Genomic DNA, 19959 nt, shown 5'->3' with positions numbered 1-19959 from the left:
ATGGAAACAGGGCTCATGACACCTGCTCTCTCTTCTTCCCAGAGCAGTTGTAAAGTTGAAACAAAATGAGCAAAATAAAAAGTAAAATTATCTTTAAAAAATTTTTATCTGTAGACTGACATAGGGCAATATTATGCATATTTTGGATACTTAATCTCTTAACAAAACAGTTACTGAAAATAATTAACAATAGGAGCCAGACAGGCAGCTATTCCGCTTTGGTAGTTTCCTCCCTGCAAAATATGACAAAGTATCCAACACATCTCAATAAAAGTCACAGATCATACCATTACTTTAAGCAAGTAACAGTTTATCTAAAAGATGTCTGAGGCATTCCCAAGAAATGAACACTTTTCAGTTAGTACAATCTATTATGTAATAATCACAGTCTTATGATATAATTACAGCAAATACACTAGTGTATAATAGCTTCCTACAAAATTGGTGGCCACAAGAGATGTGGCTAGTAACACAAATTGACTTCTCAAGCATAAATGGCCAAATCCTGGTTCTGAGCCTCCACTTTCTCATTGCAAAAGCTCAGCAAACTTAGCTTGATCTGTGATGCGCAACCCTGGGGGCACACAGGACCATGTCTGCTTCAAACCAATGATGCTCAAGCCCCGCCTTCCAGAGCATGTGATTTATTTGATCTGAGGTACAATCCTGTGCACTGGTTTTTACTTGTTTTCATTCAAACAAACTCCTGGTGCACTGGGAGAAGCAGCAGGCTAAAAATTATTGCCATATTCCTTTTTTATCTAAACATGTGTGTGTATATGTATAATATATTCAGTCATTTAATACATATTCTGTACAAGGCACTTTACTAGGTATTATGTTGAAACTCAATGATGAACAGTTTATCATGAATCTCAAGGAACCTGCACTTGAGTAGAAAGACAGAAGCAAACAACTGCAGTTCTATGGAGGCAGGGCTTGGCTATGAATGGGTACAAAAGGAAGGAAGGGAATTTCCTAATGAGAGAAACTACATGAGCAGACTCAGAGTAGCAAAGTACTGGATGAAATCAGAAGGACATAGAAGCCAAAGGCTAGGATATCTCCTGGTTGTCAATAATAAGGCTGGAAGGTAGACTGGGATCAGAATCTTTAATTCTAGTTTAGGAAAACTGGTTTGCCACTTTTTTTTTTTTTTTGAAACTAGGCTCCTGAGTTTATACATTTGCTACCTGCCAGCTATGTGCCCTGGACAATTTATTTAAAATCTTCATGCCTTGTTCATAAAATGGAAATAATAAAAGCACCTACATAGGTTGTTGTAAAAACTCAGTGAGCTCATGAATGTCAAAAGCTTACAATAGTGCCTAACAGAGCAAACTCTCAACGCAGAGTGGCCAGTATTATTATTAGCAACCAGCAAACAATGGGAACCGCTGCAAATTTTTGAATAGAAGTCTAACATAATCAGAACTATACTTCAAACATTTTTTGTCTATTTTAAAAAATCATATTGAAATACAACGAGTATGCAAGAACATCTATAATATACAGATACTTAAGGGAGAATGTTTTGAGAGCACAATATATTCACATTCCCAGTTTCTGTCTATGCCACTCACTCCCAGCTTCCTTTGCAAGAGTCCTCATGAGGGACTTCCCGGGTGGTCCAGTGGTTAAGACAATGCTTCCACTGCAGGGGGGACGGGTTCAATCCCTGGTCATGGAACTAAGATCCCACAAGCCACAGGGCAAGGCCACCCTCCCCCCCAAAAAAGGCAAAATAAGGCCCCCCAATGAAAGCCCCCTCCAGAAAAGCAGCAAGGCGCGCCCCCACCCCATGAAATACGTGGTAACTGGTAGTACCAGTGCAGATTCCTCCTTTAGTAATGCCCCAACAAGAAACAACTAGTTATTCTAGGTGGGTTCTTGGCGCAGCTAATATTAAGTTTAGTCGGTTTTAACCCTTTCCACAGAAAACTTTCTGACATCCTAAGGATACAAGACACAATTTAACCTCACATAATGACTCAAATTTCATAGGAACATCTACTGGACATTTCACACACAGAAGTGATCGGCATAAATCAGTGCAAGCTGCACGCTCAAACATGAAAACCTTCTCACTTTTCCCCAGAGTTGCACTGGACACGTATGCCTCCTCAGCAGAGCTGCAGTCAGGCTGTCGTGTCCCACCGCCTGCAGGACTCTTCCCAGCTGGGTCTGCCCTCCCCCTCAGCAGGTCCCGGTGCTCAGCCACCATTTAGTGCACTCACATCTCCTTGTAACTTCTAGCATCTCTTCAGCACTCTTAGGAATCTACCAACATCCCATCACAACGCACCTTAAATGAAGGTTGAAGAAACATTTTGGTTTCAAAACAAAGAACAAAAGTATCACAGAAGTATTTGTTGAACTTGAGTTCTATGTGTTTGCACCTCTCACTGTTTGTACCTCTTACTGCACAAGGCTATCAAAAGTTTGGTCTTGAGATAGTGGAGATTCTCCTTCTCTAAACCTGTACAGTAAACAGAGTAACAGACTTGAAAATCAGACCATTTTCTCTTTAAAAAAAAAAATTAAAGTTGAGAAAAAGGTAATCTAAGGTAGGTTAACTTAACCTCAAGATACCTCTACTGATCTCAGAAGAGCTAGTTGGAGGAAAAAAAACACACAAACAAAAACACATGGAATCAAAATTCAAACCAAACTTAAGTTTTTTTTGCCTGTTTTTGGCAAACTATTTGGGAGAAACAAGGCCTCTGATACAGTAAAGGAACACCAGAGAATCCGTATTCAAAATAACCCCTCACATACATCACACCAATTAAACATTCATTTTTAGAAACAAGCTTCTCTTTCAAACTTTCCCTGGTAGAGCTAACACTGTTGCTCGTTCATGCTGTTGTACGCCGCTTTGGTATTATAGGATTTGATATAGCAAGCCTGGTGGGCTGCCGTCTACGGGGTCGCAGAGTCGGACACGACTGAAGTGACTTAGCAGCAGCATACTGTGTTTTAGTTATCTCTGCACATGTCAACTCTCACTAGACTGGTGATTTTCAAAGAGTAAAATTATCCAGCAGTTGTACTCTGAAATGTCATGGTCAATATAACAAATTTTTACTGGGTGGAGATGAGACAGCCCTATTGCATCTATTTTGCAAACTTTCAGAAGTAAATATCCAAAAAAAAAAAGAAGTAAATATCCACAAAATCTCAATGAAAGGAAGAGATAACTACAAATGACCAACTTTCAGTGAATGAAAAAGGAAATTAGGTTTTACTAAATGCCTACCTGCCATTTGCCAAGCATTTCCACATACTTCATCTAATTTTGTATAAACTTCAAATCATATAAAGCTCAGAACAAAGTACTGTTCTGGATCAGGAGGGACTTCCCTGGCAATCCAGTGGTTAAGACTTCTGTGCTCCCACTGGAGGGGGCAAGGGTTCAACCCCTGGTCCCTGATCGGGGAACTAAGATCTCACATGGTGTGCAGTGTGACCCCAAAAAATAAATACTATTCTGGATGATGAAAACAGGGCTCTAATGATTGAATCAGACCATTTTCCCTTCCCCCCACCCCCAAAATGAGAAAAAGGACAGAAGATATAGACCAACACAGATGAGACATCTAATTTCAATTACATTCAAGTGCCTGTCCTTGCCTGAATCTTTATCTTTTCATCACTATGGATAAAGGAAAAGGATCCTCTCTGTGCCTCCCATAATCCCGAAGGACTTCTGTATGAAGCTCCAACTCTTTGGGGGAAGGAGGTGAAGAAACGGTAATTTACAATTATTTTGCATCTCTAACATGAGAAATTGAGGTGGTATTTAAAATGTATTACACAATCACAAGCTAAAATGAACCTCCATAACAAACTAGATTAAACACAAACTACACCAAATGCAGTTGAGGGCCTCCATGCGGTTCTTTCAGAAACTTCAAACCAAAGAGTTCAGAGAGATTTCTACAACTCTGGTTTGCCCTAATGTTAACAGGGGAAAAAATCCACATCCCAATAGTGGGTGGTATTCTTTCCATAAAATGTTACTGTAGAGTATCACTTACTTATAGTGTCATTTCTATATATAAAGTAGAAAAAATAATTTTCTTCTCTAATTTAGTTGATCGAATTTTTTACAGCTAAATTGGTAGTAGTTTAGAAAAGCTATATGACTATGAACAATTTAACTTCTATGCCTCAGTTTTCTTTTTTGTAAAATGGCACCAGTCTACCTGTATCTACCTATACCATAATTATCCCAAGTATTAAAGACACTACGTGATACACCCTCTTAATGGTTCCAAAGCATTCCCTTAACTCATCAGTCACTGCTGCTGCTGCTGCTAAGTCGCTTCAGTCCTGTCCGACTCTCTGCAACCCCAGAGACGGCAGCCCACCAGGCTCCCCTGTCCAGAGCTTCTCCAGCAAGAACACTGGAGCGGGTTGCCATTGCCTTCTCCTCAGTCACTGCTGCCCAGTGCTAAATACATCTATACAAGTTCTTATTCATTTTGGGCTGATCTGACACAAAATACTGAAACTTGAAGAGAACACCAAACACACCACTACAAGCCATCTGTAAACCTGCTTAAAAGTACTATCAATATAAACAGTACGCAAGATAAGTCACTGCACGAAAACACTTGAATCTTTACATCATGTGTAACAACCTGAGAGAAAAGCTTTTCTAAACTACCAAAAACTTTAGAGAAGAAAATTTTTTCTTCTAATTTACAGAAAATGACAGTTTAAACTATGATATGAAATACCAAAGTAAATGCAGGTCAATATATGAAGGTATATGATTACTGTTGATGAGTTAGGCACAAACAAGAATATAAAATATCATTAAGAGAATATTTTTCCTGAATTTTGTAATATACAAAGTATTTGTCAACTTAAACATATCTGGTGTGATTTCTCATTCCAGGTAAATATCACTTTCATAATTAAAAGATAATGCGTGTAAAATACCTGGCATCGTTTAACACTGTACTACCTTAATTTACAGCAGAAAAATAAAGTACTAATATTTTCATTTCAAACAGAAATACAGAAGACCAGCTAGCTTCTCCCTCATAAAGCCCAGGCTATTTGCACTGAGCATTTAGGTAGTGAGGAAAAGGTCCGAAAAAATTAAAATACAGTGGTGGAAACAACTCTTAAAGTGATAGTACCATTTTTGAAGTCTGAGAAGCAAGCATTGTGAAACATGGAAAATTGTGGGAAATCCCGGGAGAAGGTAACTTTGAACTAAGGGGAAGACTTTTCTCAGCTGAAAAAGGTAACTGGGGGACCAGTGGTTCGGGCCGCACTTCCTCTGCAGGGGGCAAGGGTTTGATTCTTGGTTGGCATGGCCGGGGAGCCAAATAAATAAAATCTTTTAATTTTTTTATAAGTAGTTGGGCTTATAAAACTAAGTAAAATGGAAACCAGGAAGTGAAATCAAAATTTCACTCTATAATGTACTGTCAATTTAGAATTTAAATATTTTGTTTTGGCTTCCTCAAAAGTATAAAACAGCTCCAAAATGTATTGGGTATATTGAACTCTTTTGAATATAATTCAAATTTCCTTAAAACTTTGTCAACTATTACCTACTCAGCAAGAACTGATTCAATCGTGGAAATTCAACAGTTGACTCTAGTACTCAGCAAGTTAAATCGGAAAACAGCAGAAAGAGTAAACAAAAAGCAGAGACTGGAAGAACTAGCAGTACATCACCAATGTATTATCAGTGGTTAATAGAAAATTATTTACAAATGTTACAACTATTCCAATTCTCCAAACGTAACTTTAATTTCACTAAATCATTGTTAGGAATCACCTGTTACAGCTAGTTAGAGGGAAATAAATCTACTGCACTCAGTCGGAATTGTTGGTAGGACTCCCAACACTTCCTGGTATACACACAACTGACTTTTAACCTCCTCCCTTAGCATCACTGGCGCCCAGAATTAAAGACTCTTGAGTGTTTCCCTGCAGTCAAAGCTCCCTTTACAAAAGATTCTTGCTGAAAACTCCTAAAGAATTAACTCTAGGTGAAGTGTTCAAAAGAATGCACGGCGAAGAGCGAACTCCCCTAGACAGCATGCAGCGTTTGAAGGAGCTACAAAAACCTGGCTCCGACAGTCGATTTCGCTAGTCTTTTTTGTTTTAATCCGCCTGGGGCAGCAGCATAGGTTGGAAGGCGGAGACTGAAATCGCCTGCCAAGCCTCGATCTCGGTCACACAGAGGCAGTGCCTCCCGGTTCACGCCAAGTCCATCCCCCACCCTCTTTCGCCATTCATCGCGTTCCCCTCCCCTCCCCCCATCATGTGACCGCAGCCTGGACTCCAGGCTTGTTTTTCCCCTCGGCTCAACTCCACCGCGCAGGCGCCAAGGAGTCCATTCATTCGAACTGCGTAACAATGAGCCCCGGGGCCCAAGGGCTCCGCGAGCTTCCCAGTTCGGCCCGAGCCCCCCTCGGCCCCTGAAGAGGCGGCGCCTCACAGGAGTTCTCCACCCGCGGCCGGCTGCCCACCCCGGGCCAACCTCCGACCCTCCGCCCACTCGCGGGGAGTTGAAGTCAAACTTTCCTGGGCAGCCCCAGAGTCGCGTCGGCCCCCTTTCCCCCGCCCAGGCCCGCCCCATCTCCTCACCCGGCCCGGCCACCCACCGCGCCACCCGGCCCAGAGCGCCTTCCTCGCAGACGCCTCCCAGCCCCCGCCCCAAGACCCCACGGACCGTGCCGACGCGAAGCCCAGGTGAGCTCGCGGGAAGCGCCAGTCCGGTAGGTTCGCCGCAGGCCGGTATCGGACGGTTAACTGCCCCCGCCGTCAGGAAGAGGACAGCCGACCCGAGTTCACCCGGCCGCCAGATACCCTGGAGATACTGCCCCTCCCTTCCCCACCCCCACCCCTTCCCGAACAGAAAGACAACAAACGGCCGCGGAGTATAAGCAGCCCCGGCGCGGGCCGCCCCGGCCGCGACAACACCACCAGCAACTCGCGTATCCCCTCTACAACTGACGCCGGCCTCCCCGGGGCGCGTTACTGCTCCCGCCGCCGCTCTTAGCCCTCCACCGAAACTTTCCTACTTACCAAACCCGTCGCCATTACCAAGTCTTTCAAGCTTCGTCTTCCCCCTCCCCTCAAACCCCCGGGGGGTTGAGCCTCCTCCCAGCTGCTTCGCCTTCTTATTGGCCTGCGGCACTGCCATTCAATCGTTTCTCCTTCCTATTGGTTGATACCGTGGTCCGTCTCGGTGGGCGGGCTTGTATTGACTTTTGTGTTGTATTTATTGGGGAAGACGAAGTGTCAATCACCAGGGTGAGCGCTTCGGATTGGATTACTGCCGAGACTCCCGGGACTCAAGCCAAACATTGCCTCCGAAATGGATTGTGGGTTCGTAGTCTGGGTCTGGCTGTGTTTCTCTCCGAGATTGCACGTCTGGGGAACGGGTTGGACTACATTTCCCAGAAGTGCGTGCACGGTGCAGTCTTGATAGTAAACAAGAGTCATAGGGACACGTGTATCAGCTCGTTTGTTTTGGTGTCTGGGACAAAAAGGAGGGGGCGGAGGAAGGGAGTGTTTTAAAGCTTTGGCCTCATCTCTTCCTCTGGGCCTGTGCTAGCTCTCAAAGCAGCCTCAAGCTTCTCGCAGTACCCATTCCGGGCCATAAACAGCCAGAGTCGCTTGCAGCTCAGAATTTGGCAAGAGGCCAAGGTATTGTTTTAGTGCGAGGGGAAGGAGATGACTGCACAAGCGGAAGCAGTCCTGCCTCGAGGGGGACCCAGTCACCCAGAAATCACGGCCCCAGGCATGATAGGGATAATAAAGGTGGTGCTGGGGTCCCGTGGGAAGACTTAACATTTCTTTATCCTGAGCCTGGCTTCGCCCCTCCCTGAACAGCAGCTTGAGGTTTCTCTGCGGACTCTGTTCAGTTCACCCGAGATTTTTTGAATGCCGGCTGCGTGCCAGGCACCGAGAAGCTTGGGGATGAACAGTGAGAAGCTCGGAGGTCTGGACAATTTACAAAACTGTGAAGCGGGAGGTGGGGTCATTACTGTTGACTTTCGAATTGAGGAAAGGCAAATTGATGTTTTCTGTATTTGACCAGCTTACTCGTTGTTTAAGGTAATACGGAGGGATATAATGTGTGACTTAAACGGATGAATTTGTGAATCGTTATCAGGGTTTCTCTGGTGAGTTTCAGTTTAACCGTTTTTCCTCTTCGGAGGTCTTCCACTGATCAAAGAATGTCTTGCTACTTTGTTTCCACTAGGAGTTCCTCCTTAAGTTACGAATTCTCTGACTCAGAGGAGGATGGCTTCTTTGGCATTATAGTTACCTTCATTTTAAACAAGGCTGTCCAGTTCCTAGTCTATAATTGATGTTTTTACCATTCCCATTACAAAGGCATTATTAAGCTTTTTTTCCTTTGAACTTTTAGTGTTTAGTCATTTAAGCTATGCTTTAGGCTTTATATCTTTAGATCACTATATGCATGTTTAAGAGGAGGAAAACATATTAGAGAGAAATCTATAAAGTCAAACTTTTGGAAAGGAGGCTTAAATCCTTGCTAGTGATTCCTTTAAAACCCCTACTTTTCTGGAATTTTTAAATCTGAAAGCCACGGAACAAATATGGAAATCCAAAGTAACTTTCCCATACTGAAACAAGTTTTCAAATTCTTTTAGGGATTCCCTGTTTGAATCCTTAAAGGGAATTATAGAATAGTCCTCCTTACCATGTGATAAAAGATGGTATTCAGATCAAATACAGATCAAAGATTCTGTATTCACAAATACTAATCAAATTATTTTGTTTCCTAAAAATAATTCAGAAGGCCAATAAAATGCCTAAATTTTTCCCTGAGTAAAAAGGACAATATTTGTATTTATCTTCGTTCAGAGATTAATGGAGTGACCCCAGGACTCAACTGTGGCCCTGCTGTTTTGTGTATTTTTATTTTCTTTCTTCCCTTTTTTTACCAGTGGAGGTTCATTGCGCCTCAGAATTGAAAAAATTGAAAAGATGAACTCCACTGTTTAATTTCCTGACAAAAAGAAAAATCCGTGGAATTCACTTGATCACTGAAAACTAAAATCTCAGCTATTAATGACTAGCTCCCTCCAGGAAACTAAAAACCTTTCCCACCATCCAAAAAATGAACTTTCAAGAGCTGGTACCACACCATTCCCGCCCCCCACCCCTCAACACTGCATGAACCATGAGATCTGCTTTTGGCTGAACCTTAACTAATTTTAAAAGGTTTTCTGTTTCAAAGCGTTTAGTAAAAGGCTTAGTGGAGATATTTTTTTATTTGTGAACACAATGGTAGGAAGAATGGCACCTTCATATCAAGCTATTGTACATTATTAGAAATGATTGTCTTTTATTAGTACTATAAAGGTTTTCCTATCCATTCATTCAGAAATACCTATTTAGTTCCTACTATTGGTTGACCACTGTGCTAATTCATATGGATACAAAGATATAAAATATTTTCACATACTCGCATTTTTGTCCGGGTCATTAAATAGAAGAGTAAAATTCTCTTGAGTTAGTTCAGTCATAACTGATTAAATGTCAGTGTTAGAATCTCTGTACCTTTAAATGGACAATTAGTCTATCTTTGGACTCTCCTGGGAAGCTAAATGCTTACCTTATGCACCTATGTATATTTAATAGGAACCTCATTATTCATTTTTGGATGACTAAGAAAACCAGCCAACTCAGCCAGAACAAAGATCAAAGTACAAAACCAGTAATATCTCCTTAGAATATAAATTCTACTACATCACTAAAATATATATAAAGAATTTTTGTACCAATTACTTATTATTTATATGTGATAAAATATAAAATGACATTTTATATAATAGATATAAAATATTTTAGCTCAGTGGTGAAGGATCTGCCTGCCAATGCAGGGGATGCAGGAGACACAGGTTCCATCCCCATAGGTTCCATCCCTGGGTCAGAAAGATCCCCTGGAGAAGAAAATGACAACCTACTCCAGTATTCTTGCCTGGGAAATATGGTCAGAGGAGCCTGATGGGCTACAGTTAATAGGTTTGCAGGGTCGGACACGACTGAACCTGTAAGGGATTTTTATATATACTAAAGAACATTTGTTCATAACATACTTCCATGATAAAACTGACATTAAAAAATCAATTTTGGGAATTCCCTGGCAGTCCACTGGTTAGGACTCAAAGCTCTCACTGCCAAGGGTGTGGGTTCAATTCCTGGTCAGGGAATGAAAATCCTACAAGCTGTAACCAAAAGAAAGTTCAAAAATAAAATTTTCTTTAAATAGCATCTACTTCTGGTCAGTGCAAATACCATACACACATACATATTCCACATAAACTATGCCCAAATATGTTAAGAGTTGTTATCCAAAATCAAAATGTCTTCAGCAATTTGTAAAATACTTGTTTTCATACAGAAACATCAAATTCTAATTTGTTTTTTAAAAACTAGATAAAGCTTATTTAGGGGTGAAATTACTGTATTCCAACGCAGTTGGCATACCAATGACCACTGGGCTAAGAAACATAGAAGTTAAAGTACATGGCATTGCTTAAATATTTAAAATATCACTGTTCAAAATGTTAAAAGGTAAGCAAGCAAAGAAGAGGAACTAAAAAGCCTCTTGATGAAAGTGAAAGTGGAGAATGAAAAAGTTGGCTTAAAGCTCAACATTCAGAAAACGAAGATCATGGCATCCGGTCCCATCACTTCATGGGAAATAGATGGGGAAACAGTGGAAACAGTGTCAGACTTTATTTTTGGGGGCTCCAAAATCACTGCAGATGGTGATTGCAGCCATGAAATTAAAAGACGCTTACTCCTTGGAAAGAAAGTTATGACCAACCTAGGTAGCATATTCAAAAGCAGAGACATTACTTTGCCAACAAAGGTCCGTCTAGTCAAGGCTATGGTTTTTCCTGTGCTCATGTATGGATGTGAGAGTTGGACTGTGAAGAAGGCTGAGTGCCAAAGAATTGATGCTTTTGAACTGTGGTGTTGGAGAAGACTCTTGAGAGTCCCTTGGACTGCAAGGAGATCCAGTCCATTCTGAAGGAGATCAGCCCTGGGATTTTTTTGGAAGGAATGATGCCAAAGCTGAAACTCTAGTACTTTGGCCGGCTAATGGGAAGAGTTGACTCATTGGAAAAGACTCTGATGCTGGGAGGGATCGGGGGCAGGAGGAGAAGGGATGACAGAGGATGAGATGGCCGGATGGCATCACCAACTCGATGGATGTGAGTCTGAGTGAACTCTGGGAGTTGGTGATGGACAGGGAGGCCTGGCATGCTGTGATTCATGGGGTCGCAAAGAGTTGGACACGACTGAACGACTGAACTGAACTGAAGCAAGCAAATGAAGCCAAGGTATTCAAATTAGGAAATGGAGCACAGATTCCTACACGTTTTCTCTCATGTCTGTCTGGGATGCTAGGCCTTTCTCTGTGTATTTTCTTTTAGTTACCAGTCCAAAGTAGCTAATTTTAGATAAAAAGCCATTAAGATCACAGGAGTAATATGTACTTAACTGTGTGGTGTGTGCTCAGTCACTCAGTCTGATTCTTTGCGGCCCCATGGACTGTAGCCCACCAGGCTCCTCTGTTCGTAGGATTTCCCAGGCAAGAATACTGGAATGGGGTACCACTTCCTCCTCCAAGGGATCTTCGGGACCCAGGGATTGAACCATGTCTCTTTTGTTTCCTGCATTGACGGACGGATTCTTTACCACTACACTGAGCCACCTAGCAAGCCACTTAAATGTGCTACACTTAACCATTTTTGCTTACATTTACCTCCCCCCAAATCTGCATTATTTCTTCCTTCCATATTTCTTATGCATCTTTTTGTCTGGTCCATATCATATGCATCGTTTTGCCCAGGCAATCAATAAATATTATAGATACCTGCTGAACAGATGAAAAAAAGGAAATAAGAAGATGCATTTTCTTATTAATATATAGTATGTTATTTTGTATGTCATAAGTTGCTTTGAACACTGACCCCATTACATATAGTTTCCGTATGGTTTGTGTCACTTGCTGTGTCTACTCATCACCAAACACTGCAGCTCCTTCAAATTACATAGCAGATCATAATGTGCACTATAGTAATACAAAAGTGGAGGATATTTCAGTTCAGCTTTCAAAACCAATTAAGAAAGAAAAGACTTGCCAAAGATGTCTTTATAGTGAGCCCCTCTCCTAATTAAGATATTTGGCTTTTAAAAATGTCATTTGTATACATTTCAAGAATATAGTCATTTTGTAAAGAGATTCACTTGTATTAAATGTCAACCTTCTACCTAAACGCGGCAGTGCAGTTCCAGGGATCCAGGACTCACTCTCTTGTTCCTCAGCAGGACTGTGGTCATGGTAGGTTTTAGGGCAGAAATGGAAAATCAGGAGTTAGAAGCAACTTTATCCAAGGTTGTGCCTGGGCATATTTACCACTCATGAACTCATTCAGAGGTTCTACTTGGTAAGCTTTTATCATGTGAAATATGTAAGACATTGAGGATTCCATTTCTAGGTGGTTACAGTCAAAGAGAAGGCTGCTGCTGCTGCTGCTAAATCGCTTCAGTCGTGTCCGACTCTGTGCGACCCCAGAGACGGCAGCCCACCAGGCTGCCCCGTCCCTGGGATTCTCCAGGCAAGAACACTTGAGTGGGTTGCCATTTCCTTCTCCAGTGCATGAAAGTGAAAAGTGAAAGTGAAGTCGCTCAGTCGTGTCCGACTCTTAGTGACCCCATGGCCTGCAGCCTTCCAGGCTCCTCCTTCCATGGGATTTTCCAGGCAAGAGTACTGGAGTGGGGTGCCATTGCCTTCTCCGAAAGAGAAGGCAGCCTTTGTTATTTCAGAGTCCATTTTCAGCTCATTGAGCTTCCCTGGTGGCTCAGTAGGTAGAGTCCACCTGCAATGCCGGAGACCTAAGCTCAATCGTGGGTCAGGAAGATGATCCGGAGAAGGAAATGGCAACCCACTAGAGTTTTCTTGCTTGAGAAATCACATGGACAGAAGAGCCTGGCAGGCTACAGTCTATGGGGTCACAAAAGTCGGACAAGAACTTAGCAACTAAACCACCCTAACCCCCTCGTGCCTGGGGAATAAAACCATTTTTCCAGTTTTTTCCAAAGGCAAGTGCCTGATGCACAGTGAGACCAAAGGTGTTGGGAGCAGAGAAAGGTTTAAGGTTTACAGCAGAGTCGGACACGACTGGTGACTTCACTTTTACTTTTCACTTTCATGCATTGGAGAAGGAAATGGCAACCCACTCCAGTGTTCTTGCCTGGAGAATCCCAGGGACAGCAGAGCCTGGTGGGCTGCCATCTATGGGGTCGCAAAGAGTCGGACACGACTGAAGCGACTTAGCAGCAGCAGCAGGCCAAGCAAGGAGAATGGGCACCTCATGTTCAAAGAACCCCAGACTCCCTGGTGGGGTTCAGGGAAGAGTCTCTAAGGGCAAAATTTGGGGTGAGGACACAGGGTGTGTGACTTTCCACTGATGTGCTGGCGGAGAGGTAACAGGAATCTTGGGTTCAGCCTGAAGTTACCATCCTCCCCCTGGGTGGGAGCCTTAGTTCCTGCAAAAGAACTCAGAGATGTATCAGATGGTTATGAATGTATCTCTTCAAGAGAAACCACAATCCTGTGCTTTCTCTGCACTGTTACTCACTGCTTTTCCTTTCTTTTGGCATTCCCTTGTTTCCCTAATGAGTTACTTTGAATCTGCCCTCTGAAAATAAGCAAAGGTCTAGGAAGCTGAAGCTTTTCCCTACAAACAAGAAACAGGACATGAAAAGTTTCCATACCCCATAGGTCCTGCTTGGTTTCACAACTGAGTAATAAATGCATCTACTTTAAAGATTCAGTTATAATTGGTACTAACAAAACATTTCATGTATTTACATGTTACAGTGGCTTGAGTTTTTTAGGAAGATGGCAAGACCCAAGCTGTGGTTAATCAAAATGTGGGAACACCACCTAAGAGATGGCACTTCATTTTTATGGCAGAGACAGTTACCTCCGTAAGGTCTACCATCACATCTTTCCATATATAAATGTTACCTTTTCAGGACTTCCTTAGCAACTTTAAATTTACAAACTTAAAGCATAAAAAGGGACAGAAAGACCCAGATCTGTTGGTCAAAGAAAGTCTTCCTTGGAAACTCTGTACACATTTGTCTATATACCAGGCTCAATTACATCATTATTCAGAGAATATGAGTGTGGACAAAAATTAAAATGTTACCTACCATTTCAGTAAACAAAGAATGTTGCCTGCCCTCAAGCCAGTAGCTATTGCAATCACCCCTGCACCCTGAGAGGAATTCAGGATGGGAAAAAGACAGGATACTGGCCCTAGATGAGAAAACCACTAAAATCTTTTAACTTGAAATATCTATTTTTGTGTGTGATTAGCAATGATCTTTTGATATCTGACTACTTTTTTTTTTTTTTGGTCTTTTTCAGCAAAAACTCCTATGTATCCTGGCTCCTCCCTTACCTCTTTGGAACAGTCCCTCAGGGTTATCTGAAAGGCTGTTTCCCCAGGCTATAGTCCTCAGTTAAATTCCCCAAATAAATATCTCTCTCAACTTTTAGGCTGTTGTGGGCTCCCCCCCCCCCCACCCCAGTTGAAGTATGAAGCCAAGAATTGCATGGGGGAAGCAAGAGACTCACGATTGCCTGAGTTCTGCCATGGATGCACAAAGTAAATGATTTTGGTGGAATCATGGATTTTTCTCACTTATACAAATGAAACTGATTTAACTTCTTGTAGTGACTAATGGGCACACAAGTCCTCCACAAACACCTGGTTTACCTTACTGCTTTCATTTCCATAGTTCATTTTACTTTCAAGGTGTTGTTTTTTTTTTTTTTTTTTTTTTTAAATACCCGTATAGACTATTTACTAACAACTGTATAGTTTCAGTTGCTCAACCAGTTTTGCTGCCTTGAAAAGTATCCTGGAGCAGGTAAGAGTTTGTCTTAACTCTTGCTCCAATTTTTTTTCCTTCAGTTTCTTATCAGAATTATTTCTCATACTCAACATGAGGCTGTACCTCACACATTTATTTTAGAAGCCAGCATTCCTTATTATTCTCCCTTATGAATTTTCTCCCACATGTGTTAGTAATTCTGTTTCTCCCTTAGTTATTAACATTTTATTTAGATTTGAGACTCTCCTTTCCAGTTGTTTAAGCTGGATAGTACAGCTCATCCAGATGTGTTACTTAGCACTCTAGGCTTATACATTATTAATGTTCTTTAAGAATGCCAAAGGCCATCTAGTCCTTATTAGAAATATAACATTTCTTGAAAAAAATTAGGCAAAATTATATCCATATTTTAAAGATGCTTTAGAAAGAAAAAGGACTCAGCACTTAATCCTACATATTCCAATAAAATCCGAAGTTCTTGCTTCGTGCTGTGTAACTTACAGAATTGTAAAGCATTTTAAAGCGTCTGCTAGCCAGGTTTCTAAGAATAAACCAAACACATTCACACAGCATGGATCCCAGGTAGTGTTTTACGTTTATATGCACCAAGCCCTAGTTTGTATCAACAGGACACACACACACACACACAAAGAAAAGCACCTTTGTATTAAAATTGAGAGTCCTCCCAGAATTCTTAGTCATACATGATGCATGCTTGAATGAAACATCAATAGAGAATTTCCAAACAGAAAAACTCTTGGCTGGTGATTAAACAGGGGCATCCACAACTCAAACTTGTGGTGTTTTAATTACTTTAACACAAACATTCCCTAGTTAGCCAGCCAGAGTTGGTTATTCTAAATGGCTGACTGAGTCTGCAACATATCACAACTATCTGTATCACATATAACCGATAGTTAAGATTTTTAAAAACCTCTCGTCCTACAGAACCACACTTTCTTGCTGCAAGATGCCCAGATCTTACCTTTGTTTTCACATATGCCGGACCTCTGTCATGCATTTCACATAGTATAATGTGCACTACGGAAGTCACAGTAAAGAAACAAGAAAGAAAAAAAAACACCTCAGTAATAGTATTTTATTATAAAACTGTGCTTTATTATAAGGAAATTTTAAATATAACCAACAATACTGAAAATAATGTAACTGGCATTTACAGCCTTAGTCAGAGTTCTTTATTAAACAGGCATTTGTAGTTAACAATTAGCTTATGCAACAAAATAGGTAACTTGAAAAAGTGAAGGAAGTTGAAAATACAGAATGATAAACCAGGAAATTGTGGTTGTTTTTTTCTTGTTCGGTAGACATGACTTTTAAAATCTGAAATATTATAGAAAACAAGTCTGCATTCAGTAAGCTCTCTTCCCGTGGGAAAGTTTGCAAAGTAGTTAAAACTGTCCTAAAATGTGGCTGAAGGTGTATATTTTACATACTTCTTATATGTACATTATCCAATTCACATATCTTTACCACATTTTCATTATACAAGCAAGACCAGAAACATTCTCTAATAAGACCACACTAGCCACAGAATTTTTTTACCCATGTATATATTTCTTTGAAACATATTTCCCAAAATGAAATTGCTGATTTAAAAGGGAACAACTATTTAGAATTAATGTCTCTGGACACTGGGGTCACATAGTCCTAGAATTCATGTAAGAGTATACTGCTTTGGTGGAATATAATTAACTCATTTTATGTAGCAGGATAATAAGCATTATCAATTATCAACAAAAATCTATTCAGCTGAGTTCATTCTGCATTTGCAGAATGAAATGAATGCAGTTGAGAGTCTATATTAAAGCAAGTGGAGAGGCCTAATGATATACTTGGAATGGGCAGAAATTCCTTTCATCCTTATATATGTTTTACTTAAAAGAATTTATTTCTCCCACTTTGGAGGAAACCCATGGGAACAGATGTCTGCAAGGATGTTATTACACATGTCTAGTGAAGAACAAAGAAATATCTATGGGCATGTTGATAAGGACCCCAAATATTTTTGGTATAGGAGACTTTTTTTTTTTTTAGCATATATAATAAGATCTTAGGCTTTTAGAAGACAACAATTAAGTTTAAAGAACATTTAAAAATATTTGTGACATTAAATGTCAAACATTTTTAAAGATAACAGAGAACTGCAAAAATGTAAGAAGGAAGCATAGATAGATGCTTTATGAGGAAAATAATGACCTTTCATCTAAAGACACTTTCCTGTTGTTGTAATGACTAAACTGCCTGTCCTTAAAACCACTGGAATATGTAGGCTACTGACATTATACCCAAGAAGTCAAAAGGTACTTTATTGCAAAAATATAAAAGGTTTTAAAATTGCATAAGATGTTTTATACCATTTCACCAATAGGCCAAGGCCAGCACATAACTTATCAAGCCAGAAAAACTTTAAAACAAAAATGGTTAAATTGTACTTACTATATCTAGTGAGTTGTAAAAAGAATGTGATGCCATGCTGTACAGCATGATTCACTGGCAAGTTCCCTTTCACACGGGTGTAGTCATAACATGTCAATCTGAGTAAGTCAAAATGAATACACATTGCCTATGATAACATCCTTTAATTATCTTCTTAAACACAGATACTTTCAATATATTACAATCATCTGAATCTTTCAGTCAAATCATAATTTTGTGGAGTAGAAAGTCATTTTATCAGTATGTTGATATTTTTTGATCTACTCTTTTTAGAAAGTGATGTTAAAGCCTATTGACTATTAAATATCTATTCTGTTTACTGATACATTGTAAATGTAAAAAAAGGAAAAAACCTGAAATCACAGAAAATGCTTGGCATCTACACAAACACATTCTCAGTGGACTAACCACTACTGTGTAATTTTGTCACTAGAGGTCTTGCTCCAATACTTTTGCTTCATGCAGTGGGTTCAACAATATCCATGTTTGTTCCAAACAGGGCAACTAATTGCTCTTCATAGGTAGCGATGTTCCTTTTCATAATTTCCATGCAAGGTCCCAAAAGCCTTTCAAATGCTTGCACATCCATGGCTAAGAAGAGTGGAGAATAAAAGAAAAATAACATTCTTTACAAATCTGGAATTTCTAAGTCACTTATGGTACCTATTTCACATATGTCAATGACGCAATGGCATTTTTGCATAAATATCAGATACAAGAAAACGGCATAAAGATAAAAACATTCCACTTCAAAAAGGAAGCAGCCAGTGGCCCGTGGCCATATGACGTTGTATTGGAAGTTCCTGATCCAGGTTAAAAGAATGAGGGATTGTTATGACAAGACCTTGGAATTTTACAAAATAAATTCATTTTTATGTTACCATTTTAGCAGTATGAATTCAAGGGTGGCAAGGTAGTGTTTTCTATCTTGTTTTCCCTCCTCAGGGTTTACAATGCAATGCTGTGAAGACCAAATGTTGCCCTTTACAATTTTTTTCTCTTTTATACTAGGGTCTAGTCAATTCAAAATGGCAGTCCAAATAATGATTTTGTCCACTTCTGTAAGTATATGCTCTATGTTGCTTAGATTGCTTGTCTCGAGCATTTTTAAAAACTGAATTTATATGAAAATACGATCATGCTATCATTGAAATACAAATTAAAATTCTTTTTTTTGTTTTTGCTTCTTAAATTTACAGAACTAAAAAAGGCAGTGTTTACAATAGAGTGAATGGAAATTCTTGCACTGCTGGCAGCATGCAAATAAGTGCAAATACAAGTGATTTGGCAATAGATATCAAAAACCATAAAAAGAAAACCCACTTCCAAAAAGCATTTCTCAGGAAAACTCCTATCATGTGAAAAAGCAGTATATGCACACACCCCCACAGAAAAGCTCTCCTCCACTGCGCAAAATGGAGCCAAAACTCAAAGATTATGTAACAGTGGGAAGTGAGTAAATAATTCAGTGTGTATTTAAGCAATGTTAATATCTGATGTAATAAACATGAGAAAATGCCTAAGCTATCATGAATGAAAGAAGCAGTTTACAAAACTGATTTAAAGCTGAAAACATACAAATAAAAAAGGATGATAAGGAATTATAATAGGATGTGGAAATTGCTGGGTGGTGGTGGTACTGGGTAACTCTTAGTTTTTCCTACCTTTCTGTATTTCTCAAATTTAATGTGAATATATATTTTATTATAGAAAAAAAGTAATGGGATTTCACTCACATCATCTTTACTCCCTACTGTATAACACCTCTATCTACTCAGAGAAATTACCTGTCAGCTTCTAAATTTTTCTTTTTCATCCAAGTGTAACACTAGAGTAATACTATACTTATTTAAAACCATTTAAAAAACAACTTCTCTAAGAAAATTCCGGGGATACTTGCAAATCTTAACACTGAAGCTAAATTTATTCTACTGAACTGTGGATGAAGAGTACAGAGTAGCTAATTACTTTTTAAATTAATTTTTATTGGTGTATAGTTGATTTATAATGTTTATTACTTTCTGCTGTACAGCAAAGTGAATCAGTTTATACATACGCATGTATCCACTTTTTTTAGATTCTTTTCCCATACAGGTCATTACAGAGTATTGACTAGTTTTCTTAAAGAAAATGTCATCTGTATTAATATCTCCTGAGTTATATTTTTCATTACTAAAATAAGTTATTTCTCACATATTAAATCTCTGCTATATATAGATGCCTTCCAGCTGAAGATGGCCCTTCTGTTCATGGCATTTCTGTGTGGTACACAGAAGTAATAAACAGCTGAACAAGATTTTTATTGAGCTATGACAAACTTGAACTTTTGTTTCCTAATCCTAGGATGAGAAACTTTTCCTACAGACATTTCAACTTCCCCTGCAGAACTTAGTGTACCTTATAAAAGTGCTGTTTGAGGGGTTTTTTTTAGCAGAAATGGAACACAGTGCATATTGTTAATTTGAAAAATTAGATGTAAAGCTTGGTACTCAGAATTCTTATCTTAACAACATACTAAAATGTTATTTCATGTCTATAAAAAAGAACAATGTATATGTGTATGAAAAT

At 39.8% G+C, this 19959-nt stretch overlaps 2 protein-coding genes across 4 annotated transcripts in view; both read right to left on the bottom strand.

The window, feature by feature from the left end:
- HBP1 (HMG-box transcription factor 1) overlaps positions 1 to 7202 on the bottom strand; it is a 31187-nt gene extending 23985 nt beyond the window's left edge. The window contains exon 1 of one of the 2 annotated variants that reach the window (XM_006068459.4): positions 7060 to 7202. In XM_006068459.4, the coding sequence (XP_006068521.1) occupies positions 7060 to 7074 (15 nt within the window). In that variant the 5' untranslated portion in view covers positions 7075 to 7202. Of the gene's footprint in view, positions 1 to 6703; positions 6835 to 7059 lie in introns of those variants that run through there. The other variant, XM_025292026.3, reaches the window with a different exon arrangement.
- Positions 7203 to 16031: 8829 nt separating this feature from the next.
- PRKAR2B (protein kinase cAMP-dependent type II regulatory subunit beta) overlaps positions 16032 to 19959 on the bottom strand; it is a 173376-nt gene continuing 169448 nt past the window's right edge. For both annotated transcript variants that reach the window (XM_045166393.1, XM_006068450.4), the window contains exon 11: positions 16032 to 17982. In XM_045166393.1, the coding sequence (XP_045022328.1) occupies positions 17849 to 17982 (134 nt within the window). In that variant the 3' untranslated portion in view covers positions 16032 to 17848. The remainder of the gene's footprint in view (positions 17983 to 19959) is intronic.

Source organism: Bubalus bubalis, chromosome 8 (genome assembly GCF_019923935.1).
Source record: "Bubalus bubalis isolate 160015118507 breed Murrah chromosome 8, NDDB_SH_1, whole genome shotgun sequence".
Classification (NCBI taxonomy): Eukaryota; Metazoa; Chordata; class Mammalia; order Artiodactyla; family Bovidae; genus Bubalus; species Bubalus bubalis.
The sequence above is the reverse complement of the archived record's forward strand: the minus strand, read 5'-3'. Positions and strand labels throughout refer to the sequence as shown.